Genomic DNA, 12463 nt, shown 5'->3' on the forward strand with positions numbered 1-12463 from the left:
AAACTTCGTCAATGGAGCCTTAGGAAAAAAGGATTTACAATTGGTAGGTTGGTTCATGTTCCCCCGCAATGTGGTGAGTTGTATTTCATGAGAGTAATGTTGAATCACGTTAAGGGACCAAAATGTTTTGAGGATATTCGTACTGTGAATCATTTTGTTCATCCGACATTTAGAGAAGCATGTTATGCATTGGGATTAATTGATGATGATCGAGAGTATATTGCAGCTATCAATGAAGCACCTGATTGGGGGTCTGGCTTCTACTTGAGAAATTTGTTCACGGCGTTATTATTTTGTGGCACTTTGTCTATGTCGAGCAAAGTTTGGGACGAAACTTGGCAACTGCTATCGGACGACATCCTTCGTAGGCAAACCACTGTTCTTAACAATCAAGGTGTGTCTTCATTTAATAGTAAACATTTACCGCTATTTTAATTAGAACAACTTTAAAACAATTCTTCATATTTCGCATTCTTTCCTTCATCTATTCTATGAATTTATTGCTGCAGTATATAAAATCACATAGATAATATTGCAACTTTTTTAACCACAGATTTACAGCTTACCGATGAAGAGTTGCAAAATTATGCACTTATTGATATTGAAAATTCTCTTCAAATAAATGGTAGTTCACCTCATCGATTTGAGGGAATACCGTTCCCAGACATGTCTGCAACGACCCATCATCAAAATAGTTTAGTCATGGATGCGTTGTAGTACGATAGACAGTCCTTGAGTGAAGAACATGAGATTCAGTTATCTTCAATGACTGACGAGCAAAGGTTGGTGTATAATGAAATGATGGAAGCTGCTTTAAATAACAAAGGAGGGGTGTTCTTTGTTTATGGATATGGTGGAACTGGGAAAACTTTCCTTTGGAGTGCTTTGTGTGCCTGTTTCAGGAGTAAGGGCGATATTATTGTGGCTATTGCGTCAAGTGGAATTGCAGCAACATTGATACTAGGTGGTGTAACAGCTCATTCCAGGTTTGGAATTTCCATTAATGTAACGGAAGATTCCATATGCTCCCGAATTAAGCCCGGCAGTGATTTAGCTGAACTTTTGATACGTGCTAAACTCATAATATGGGATGAAGCACCAATGACTCATAGGCATTGCTTTGAGGCCCTTGATAAAAGTTTCAAAGATGTAATGCGTGTTTTGGACGTGGGAAATGTTGAACTGCCGTTTGGTGGGAAAGTTGTGGTATTCGGGGGTGATTTTAGACAGACATTACCGGTTGTTTCAAAAGGAAACAGAGCAGATGTTGTGGCTGCATCCCTGTGTTCATCGTATTTATGGTGTTTCTGCAAGGTATATATATTTCTTTCTTTAAATATCAATATTACCGTTTTATGTCAGTCTTACTTAAATTATTTTTGTCGTACTGTATTTAAATAATTTAAAACGTATACCACGTATAGGTACTTAGATTGACCAAAAATATGCGATTGCAAGTTGGTAGTTCAACTGAAAAAGTTAAGGAGTTACGAAAATTCTCCGAATGGCTCTTGGAGATTGGAGATGGTATAGCAGGCGGTGAAAATGATGCAAGAAGTTGATCTAGAATTACCAGCCGACTTACTAATTGAGGATGTGAAGAATCCTATTAAGACATTAGTAGATGTCACTTATCCGGATCTGCTAGCACAATTGTGGAATCCGGAATATCTCCAAGAAAGGGCAATCCTGGCCCCTACTCACGAGATTGTTGAATCAGTAAATGAATATGTTTTGTCGCTTATTAACAAGGATGAGAGAATTTATTTAAGCTCCGATGAGGTGTGTAGTGATGACAGAGGTACAGGTGATGGTGGCATTCACTCTACTGAATTCCTCAAAAGTATTAAATGTGTCGGACTCCCGAATCATCAATTGAAGTTGAAGGTCGGTGCTATGGTGATGCTTCTGCGAAACATTGATCAATCACGTGGGTTGTGTAACGGCACGAGACTAATTGTGACAGAGCTGAGGGCACGCATGATAAGATGTACTGTCTTAACTAGTAGTCATAAAGGTGATAGAGTGCATATTGCTCGACTAACACTTACTCCATCGGACACCAGTAGATTTTCGGTACGTTTCAGTAGAAGACAATTCCCCATCTCTGTTTGTTTTGCAATGACGATAAACAAGAGTCAAGGACAGTCTTTATCTCAGGTCAGCATCTATCTTCCAAGACCAGTGTTTAGCCATGGCCAGCTTTATGTCGCACTTTCCAGGGTCACCCGAAAAGAAGGCTTGAAAATTTTAATTTGTGACTCAGATATGCGTACTTCTACTACGACTACTAATGTAGTGTATCATGAAATTTTTTAATTTTTAGAATAACTTGCATATGTTAAAGTTAATTATTAGATTATATTTCTTTTATCCGAATGTAAAGTTTTTTATGTATGCATTTTTTGTTTACAATAGTAGATTATGTTATTTCCTTATAAACCAGTGCATGTGAACACATGTTTGTAACAAATTTAAACATTAATTGTGAACATCGTTGATTTAGACCAATTAGATACGTACAATAGAAATGCAAAAACAAATATACATTAAAAAATATTCATTTTGGCCTAAATACATACCCGTGCAATTTCGCATGGGTTTAAAACTAGTTTATTTTTTAATTCCTCACTCAATCCCTCTAAACCCAAATACAACATGCATCCTGCGTGCATGAAGTTCAAGATTTACTCCCTCTGTAAAGACCAAGGAAAGAGGAAGGGGCCAATTACCAAATGATAAGTGAAACAAATTCAGTGTGAATGATCAAATTGTCCATTAAGTTTATTCTTAAAATAGAAATGACAACTCACTGAAACACCCAATATTAAAAAGGACAACAAATGAACGGAATACTGGGAGTATATAGTTAGATGAAACTCAACTACCATATAAAGGGTCTTATATTAATATAAAAGGTGATTTATTAACATTACCAAATTCCAATCCAATTTTAATCGAATATATCTTAATTGTTTGATTTTTATGAAAATATTTAGTGATTGAGTGTTTGAAAAATTAAGAAGCGCCGTTTATATTTTAGTATATATGTGTACACATAAATATTAAAGTTGTAACCTCAAAAACAAAATACTCCCTCCTATTCTAAATAACTCTCCCTGTCCTTATTCATCTATTCACAATATTCTCTCCATTTCCTTTTTTAGTAAAGTTTTCTATTAGGATAATCTTACTTTTACTTTTAGATTTACTTTTATTAGGATAGTTTTATTAAAAAAAAAAATTATATATATCTTAAGAAATTCTACAAAACTTTATTATAGAAAATAACAAATATAACGGAAACAAATAAAGCGTAAGCCGTAAGCTCGTCAATACAATTCTACAAAACTTTGTAGTTACTAACCCTTTAACACACAAAGAAAACCATTTGAACATGCAAAAGTATAATAAATCCCAAAAAAAAATATATAGAACACTATATAACTCTGAGCAACAACGTATAACAAATTAACGGACAAATCTACGTGTGAAGCTACATTGATTTATATTGCCAATAGCATCGAATCTACTGGAGGGCATGGTATGATACTATGATGGTAGTGTTTTGATCCTTTCCGGAACGGAAAATAAGACTCAGGTTTTAAGTATACGTTTTGGCGCTAAAATTAAACTATGAGTGATTAGATTTCCTAACCAACATCCATTCTCCAAAGTCTTCTTCCATCTCAAGTTATTATTTGCTTCTTCACTGACATCTACCGACTCTTCCATATCAGGTTTATTGGTACGATGAGAGTAACATACAATAATAAGAATTTCTGCGTTTCGTATCCGATTTTGTCCGAATATTCATATGACTGTCCAACGCCATGAATAAGATGAAATTGTTAGTCCTTGTATATCTGAAAAGAAAAGCAAACAAATCACTCAAGATTCACAAACTATACAATAACTCAATAGTTTGTAACTTGTATCACGACTTTATGTATAATTAGTAAAATAAACTAAAAATATTAATTGGTGAATTTTAAACTTGCAACATATTTAAATTTCACTTTGTTTAGGGAACTTAATATATAATTGATCACGTAGTATTGGCTAACACAAAGTAGTTCTGTACTCTATAATGAATAACTCGTTATATGGCTTTAGAAGAAAACGTTGATAGGCTAATGGCTACACTCTTTGTGATTTCAATATACATGGATGATCAACTTCACAATAATTCACTTAATCACTTATCAATTATCATATTGACCGATCCATCAATTGTACATATTTGTACCTGCATGAATACAAAAACTAGAGCATTATCCAGGCACATAACCGATAAATCTTTAATACAAACAAATGAAAACATCACTATATTAGATGTAAGGGATGAATTGTATAATACGGTAACATATAAGAAAAGCTTGAATGTAGGTTATGCTTTTTATAATTATTGAATGATCTTTAGTGTTTTTTTTTTCTTTTCTGTTTTGGTATTTATATAAATCATAGCATAGTTGTTCTATTAAGACTTCTACGGTCATTAGGTGATTTGCATTGTTTAAAAATACGAATTTCTTATCATATAATATGAATTTCTTATCTTATAATATTAGAGTGTTCTTAAGGTATATCTTTTTATACACATAATTTATTGAACAAAAGTTGTAGCAAATAAAATCGCTAGAAAAGTCTTTTTTTAAGTAGCCAATGAAATTGCTTCAAAAGTTCCTCTTTTAAATATATACTAGATTTAATGCCCGTGCGATGCACGGGCCTATTTGTAATATTCTATCGTGTATAATGTATTTACAGAAAAATAGGGTTTTTCTAACGTGGTGGGAATATCCTATGAATCTTTCCATATTTGATTTATTAATGTGTGCCCTTATGGCACACGTGGGATATTATAATATACACAAATATATCGTTGGATCAAACCATCAATCTTTAACCTTTACATTATCAATTCATCTAAATAAGTCGATTGATGATTATAAATTTGTGATAACGTGTTATGTATCATTAATTTTTTACATTTATAATTTTAAATTATACTCCCCCCATCCACTCTTTTCTTCCCTATTTTCTAAAACGGATTATTCAGGTTTTCTTCCCCTTTCCTTTTTGAGAAATTTTTATTAATATTATACTCCTACCTCTCTCCACTCATCAAACCCCACTATATCCTTTCTTAATATTTAATTCTAATTATTCCTACCTCTCTCCAATAACCAAACCCCACCCATCTCCTTTATTAATATTTAATCCTAACTATTCATACCTCTCTCCAATTATCAAACCCCACTCATATCTTTATCAATATTATACTCCTCACCCTTAATCTCCGTGCCCACTTCAAATGGGAAGAAAAGAGTGGATGGGAGGGAGTATAATATATCTCTTGAAAAATGAAAGTTAAATTATATCAAGGCAGCTAGTGCTCAAGTATGACTATATATTTCATTGTCTTTGTGTAGTTATAACTTATAAGGTGGTTGAAACTTTTTAAACTCTCACATTTTTCGATTAATTAAAATTCTATATTCATTTCTTAATTGGTACTCCGTATAATAACAAAAAGATAATAACAGACAATGATACAATACTCTCGATTGGTTGGAGTTTATGGCGGCAATAACTAAACAAACCTTAGGTACCACCACATTCCATAATGTGTAGTATGATAAGTGGTTGATAAGCTTGAAGTACGACGTATAGTTTTTATCATAGTCAACGTGTTTTGTATCTATGTTTGGTATTTGTGTTTCGTGTTTAGTATATCTCTACTCTTGTGTGGTTAACTCTAGCATTTCCTTTACGTTTTTAACCGTTACTTTTTTGAATTCCTAATTATTTAGATTTCCCTTAATCTTTTATCTTTTATATAAGAATAAGAAATTAATTACAATAATTCAAACATATTTTATTCCCAATAACAAGCTTGTGATGCATATCGATCGTCCCAAATGAGAATTTGTGTTTTATTCCATGTAGTACTTTTAAATCGGCGGAATTTTCTTTTGCTCATGAGCTCTTAACAACCATAATGCAATTGCATGGTTTCGATACATATGAGAAATATTTAAATTTGATAGGAATAACATACTGAGCTCTTAACAACCATAATGCAATTGCAATGCTTAGATACATATGAGAAATATTAAAATTTGATATAATAATAAAATAATGTGTTATATATTCTTATGTTACTTGGTGGATAATTTTTTCCTCTCGTAGTAGATAAATTTCTATCTATTTTATTTTAGTGATTTAGTTAGATTAAATAAATATAAATAAAGATATTTTATTATACTTTTAATTTAGATATTATCTTTTATTTTATTGGTCGAAAGTCGTTCAGGAAACTTGGAGTCTCTATAATCGCTCGAAAAAAGCTTCCTTTAATAATATAGATAGATAGATATTGATATTGATTGCTTAACCTTTGTTTCAAGAGAGAAGAGTGACCCGTGAGAGTCCATTATCAAAGGTGTTGCAAGGTCGATAGTTCAGCTTTATTATAAACATCTTACAACTCGTTTGCATTTGACAGTTTTGCTATAAGTCTTACTTTGCTTGCATTAAATTGTTTTAAGTGGACAATTTGTAGCTAGCTCTGATTTTTTATTCCGATCCATTAGTTAGGTGCATATAATTTTGCTTGGGGACAAGCAAAGGTTTGGTTTGGGGAGGTTTGATGCGTGCTTTTTATATAGTCTTTTTAAGCCTTATTTGCACGCAATTCTATGTCATTTACGTAGTATTATGCTACAAATGTCACCTGAATCGTATACTTTGGTTTGCTTTGTCTTATTGGCAGGAATGTACCACAGAAGACGGAATTGAGCCTTTTACTGTCCCATTAGCCTGCATTTATGATGATGGAAGAATTGGAGCGGGAATGTTACTGTCCTGGGAAGCCTGAAGTCGTCTCGGAAACAACCAAACATCCAAGTATGCTGATTTCAGTGGCAGTAAATTCGATCGATTACTTTTGTTGACTAAGTCACTCGATCGAAACCTTTTTGGTGTTGAGAAGACCTCGATCGAATACTTCATATTTCCGATCGAGAGGTACAAAAATGGTGTTCCTCGATCGAGTAGTGATGTACTCGATCAAGAGGTTTTGCTGGAGGATTGACTCGATCGAGTAGTTCCAATATGCTCGATCGAGCACTTTGCTATTGGACGTAGGATTTTAATATCTTTAATATCGTATTAGGTTAAATAAATATCTTTCCTATATAAAGGAAAGACTTAATTAGGTTTTGATAATCTTTTATCATCTTTTATTCACTAATCATTCAGTATTAAGCAGACACATTTCTTCTCTTGTTCGACGTTCATTTTTCCGATCACAGATTGTGTAAACTCTTTGCTCTTCCTTATTTATATTAATTCCTTTTGCAACATTTAATTTCTTGTCTCCCAATTGCTATTAGCATTTAATTTCAGTTTATGCAATTTCTTCTTATTCACCCTTATACCATGTTTATCATTGCTTCATCAATTGTTGTCAGTTTTATTATCGCCATGAGTAGCTAATTTCTTAATTGCTAGGATTAGGGGAGCCATGATTGTAAAACAATGATGTTATAATTAGATTATGAGGTTTTATTGTGAGAATTGTTTCATAGCAATATAATTGTAATTGTTTAGTTGAGTGCATGCTTCTAAATTAATTAATCCGGTTAAATTCAGCCCTAGATCGGAAGATTGGAATCAATAGACCTGTTATGAACAATCGACTACTCTAATTAGGGCGGAAGCTATGTTAGTAGTATTTTAGGGCGGATAGCGGACCGGAAGGATCTTTCCTTCACCTTCCTCACATCAGACCGACAAACCTTACCTTTAGCAGAATTGTGTGATATCATGGTGAACCGACATCCTAGCATCTTTGTCTCTATTTGATCACATCTTTCTTCACTCTTATTTTTTTTAATTGTTGTCTCTTTCATTGCTTTTAATTCAGCTCAATTGTTTAGTCAAATCAAATCAAAACCGCCCATTTTGTGACCGTGACAGACTAGAATAACAAGTACATAGTGACCGCCTCATTGTGGAGTACGATACCCGACTTACCTTTACTATATTAGTTAGAATCGGTTGGTTTTATTTTTGATATGGTTGCGACAGCCGTGTCAGACTCATTGTTCCCGCGCTTTGGACTCATTTGTCCTGGACTTGGCGGTTTGGACTCATTAGTCCGAGGTTTTTGTGTTGGACTTATTGGTCTGAGGTTTTGGACACATTGGTCCTCGACATGGTGGTTTGGACTCATTGGTCCGGGATTTTTTGTGTTGGACTCATTGCTCCTGGGCTTTGGACTCATTGGTCCTGGACTTTGTGGTTTGGACTCACTGGTTCGGGATTTTGTGTGTTGGACGCTTTCTTTGGATTTCGGCCTTTTTAGAGGGTCTCAATGTTGTTTTGTTTTGATTTTGGCTCGGGTCTTGGCCTTCGCCTGAGTATCTTCTGGCTATGGGTTTTTTTTTTGTTTTTGCTTTGGGTGAATAGCTTTTGGCTTCGGTTTGTAAGGCCTTTGAATGTGACCTTGTCTCTGGAGAAATTGGGAAGGTGGCTTGTCCCTTATGTGTTGTCATTGTTTTGACATGTCGGTGGTATCTATTGTTCATGCACTGGGTCACGGTCGAATTCATGAACGTTATGGAGCTCAAGTCTAACGGATCTTCCTCCGAGGGCATCGGAAGAGTAGACTGCTTTAAGGTTTTTGAGTTTTTTGTTTAGGTTAGACTAACATTTTTGGTAGACGTTTGTTTGTGTTTTTGGGGTGTTTTTTTTTTTTTGGGAAAAGGGTTAGACTTTGTGGGTTCAGGTCTCACCTTGGAGGCATGTTTTTCCTGTTGGTTTGTCATTTTTTGGAAATTGGTAGGCTTAGATCTACTCGTTCTTTGCTGTCCTTCGTTCGAGGATTATGAAGGTGCAAGCGGGGATGTACCTGGTGGTGAGAGGTCGATTCTTTGTGATGTGATGTTTTTGTAGGGAATGATTTTGCCTTTCGTCCTTGATCAAGAACAAGGAGATGTTCTGGTTTGTTTTCCGGGTTTATAGTAGAATCCCGTTGATAAAAGCTCGTTCTAAATTGGGTGCTAATGAAAGGTTTCTATTTCCAGACATGGAATATGTAAAAGAGAAAGACTCGGAGTTCCGGGTCTTTTGCTTACTTAGTACGGAACGTCACTTGAGTGTACTCACATTGAATCGAAATGTGGTATTTGTTTTTAAAAATCAATTCTCAAATCAATTCTCGTTGTCAACGAGAACTGGTAAAGGAAGAGAGAAGAATAAACGTAAAAGTTGTGCTTTTGTTTAGATAAATAAGAGGTTAGCACAGACTCGAGGAATACGTGTGACTCATGGGGACAGCCCCCAATTTGTCACTTAGGAATAAAAGGCCAGACACTAGGATAGATATAAGAAAGCCTAAGACTCGGACTCAGAATCAATCGTAGATACGGACTCCTAATCATCACTTTCCTCTTCGAATGTCTCTTTCTCAGCATCCAGCGGCTTGAATGTTTGATCTTAAGCATTGACCCACTTGAGCATTTCAGTCTCGTTGTTTCGGATGATATGAGGACAATAGTTTATGAGACTTCCATGTCCGTGCAGAATTAGATGTTCATTAGGGTTGTTTTCATCACTTGGTTGGCCTAGGGATGAAGCTATCAAATCATGGTTGTCAATCATATTTTGAATAACATGTTTCAGTTTGAAGCATGTTTCAGTATCATGACCTTTTCCTTGATGATATTGGCAATAGGCACTCCTATCCCAGAAACGGGTTTTCCTGCATTCAGGCGGGTCCAGAGTAGGATCGATTGGATGTAGCTTCTCTTCAGTCATGAGCCTTTGAAGAGCTGCGACATAAGTTGTGTTGAGATTAGTGAATGTCCTTTGAGAATGTTCGACTTTTATTATTTGGCTTGAGACATTCAGAAGGATTGTCTTGACTCAGAGGTGCAATTATGATTTTGCCAGCCTCGATTATATCTTGAATGGGATGCTTGAGTTTGAAACAGGTTTCGGTGTCATGTCCCTTGCCTTGATGGTATTGGTAATAAGCATTACCATCCCAGAATCGGTTTCTCCAGTGTTTAGGTGGGTCCGGAGTCGGACCAATGGGTTGCAGCATTCCTTTTGAAGCAAGTATCTCTAGAGCGGTGCCATATGTTATTCCTAAATCTGTGAATACCCTTTGATGTTTTCCCATGGTTCCAACATTGGTGTTTTTTGGGACGTTTTTGTGAGTTTAGTTTTTGTTTTGGTCAGTCCTGAGCGGAAACAAGGTTTGGTCGTTGTCAATGGGAAGTATTTGGGATGCTGCTTGGTATTTTGAAGAGGATTTTGGTGAGACAATTTCATGTTCTTTGTTGGTGGGTTCATGGGTGCGCGAACCATTAGATGATTCCTCATTTTCAACAGCTGTTGGTAGGTGAATGGAGGGGTTGTCTTCTTCTTGGCGGTTAGGTTCATTTTCGGTATTACGCAACCTTTTCTCCAAATTAGCTACTCGAGTGTTCAAGTCATCGATAGCCACTTGCAGCTTTGAGAATATGTTGTTGATAGAGACGAAGAGCATCATTATTGCGCTTTGTATGCCATCTTCATCAATTGCATGAACTTTCTCATCGTCAGGAGAGAAGATATGAGAGCATTGTAGGGAAGATTCCTGATTGTTTTCAATTGGGTTTTCAGGATGGTTGTTCTTGTCGTTTTCTGAGGTAGGTAGTGGTAATTCGCCCTTTTCAATCATATCAAGGATAACGCCTTTCGGGGGAGAAACATCTCAGTATCATGTCCACGACCTCAGTGATATTGACAAAACAGGTTTCCATTCCATCTTCGACCTCGCTTGTTTGGTAGAGGGTCCGGAGTTGGACCAATCGTTTTTAGCTTTCTTTGGTGATTAGCCTTTCCAAGGCTGTGGCATAAGGCATACCCAAATCAGGGAAGGACCTATGAGGTCGTCTCGTTTTGGTTGGTGGAGCACCTAAGGAATTGGCTTCAGTGGTTTCGGTAGCCTTCCAACTAGGGTCGGTTTTATCGTTGGCAAGTAGTCGACCTTCAAGATGCTTAACCCTTTGCTCAATATCAAAAGAGGGGAAATTCTTGGTTATTATTTTGTCCTCAACTTCGGAGAGACGAGTGTTCAAGTTTTCCACGGTAGCTAGGAGTCGAAGGACCACATTACTGATTTCGGCAGAAGTCATGGCGGATGCAGATTGATCGACTTCTTGAGTTTCTTGTTGACGATCGAGGATACCCAAGGGATTCATATTTGACATAACGATAGGCATTGTAACTTGCCTTGGCAAGGGATCGCACAAACAACGGCAAGTACGACACATATGTATAAAAGGCAGTTATGTCGTGAAGACGTGACAGTGTGACTAGGTTAGGAGTTCATTTAAGATCGTGAATGACCTCTTGTGTTTGAACTCTTGGTGCATGACTTTGAACTTAGACTCGAGTGTCGACTTTGGCATAGTGATGCCTAGACAGACGACTTCTGATGGGATTTGGAGGTTTGTCGATGGAGTGACGCTGTTGGAGGAGGTGTTTATGTTGGAATATGTGTCCTCCGACAATAATGCGATCACGACTGTTGATCATGATGATCACATGTTTAAGTCTCATTAAAATGAATACAATTGGGAAGTAATTTTGTTACTGTCAACTGGTCAACATATATCGGTAATGATTGGTTGACTAGAGTTTGACATTACTGTCGTGTGACGGTGGTGATCAGTTGACCCCCTAGGTCATACCTAAAGGGCAACACTCTTAATTGATTATTTAATTAATCGTATAATTTTACGAGTTAATTAAATTACTTGAAAATTGACGGACGATTTTGGAAGTAAAATTTACGTATCATATTGAAATGTGATTAAATAAGATACGGTCTGAGTAATTGAATTGTATCATTACTCGGATGAAATAATTGTTTAATGTAACAATTAAATTGAATGAATTATTATAAATACAATCAGTTGTGATTTATAAATTGGTAAAATTTTTGGCATAAGTAATTATGAAATTACTAAGTCAATTTTTGTATGTGACGTATTTTTATTAATACGTTGATTTTTGATATGATAAAAATTACATAACAAATATATGTGACATGTGACATGTAACATATAGACAATTGACAAAAATAATATGGACTCTATATTATCCATTGTGCCGAAATAAAAGGTTAGTGGAAGCTAATATTGTGTTTGTTTAATTATTATAAGAACACAATGATTACCTACATTCCTAGCCATGCAACCCTAATATTCTTGTGAAGACAAAGGTGTTCATGCATTGGCTCCCCAAAAACCCCTCCTCTTACCCGGTTTTGAGAAGGCAAAAGCCATCATGGCTTTTGTTTTATTTTTACCTAATTGATGGGGCATATTCTGCACCGCTGACCAAGTCAACATATTGAGCAAGGTCAAAGATATCCACAGCAAGTCAACGACTTAGACGA

The 12463-nt window shown here is 35.7% G+C and overlaps 1 protein-coding gene across 1 annotated transcript; it reads left to right on the forward strand.

The window, feature by feature from the left end:
- The first annotated feature begins 765 nt into the window (after positions 1-765).
- On the forward strand, positions 766-6883 carry LOC141627761 (uncharacterized). The gene is made up of 3 exons (XM_074440982.1): positions 766-1314; positions 1537-2076; positions 6779-6883. The coding sequence occupies exons 1-3, from the start codon at positions 766-768 to the stop codon at positions 6881-6883; spliced, it is 1194 nt and encodes a 397-aa protein (XP_074297083.1).
- The last annotated feature ends 5580 nt before the right edge of the window (positions 6884-12463 follow it).

Source organism: Silene latifolia, chromosome Y, assembly GCF_048544455.1.
Source record: "Silene latifolia isolate original U9 population chromosome Y, ASM4854445v1, whole genome shotgun sequence".
Taxonomy (NCBI): domain Eukaryota; kingdom Viridiplantae; phylum Streptophyta; class Magnoliopsida; order Caryophyllales; family Caryophyllaceae; genus Silene; species Silene latifolia.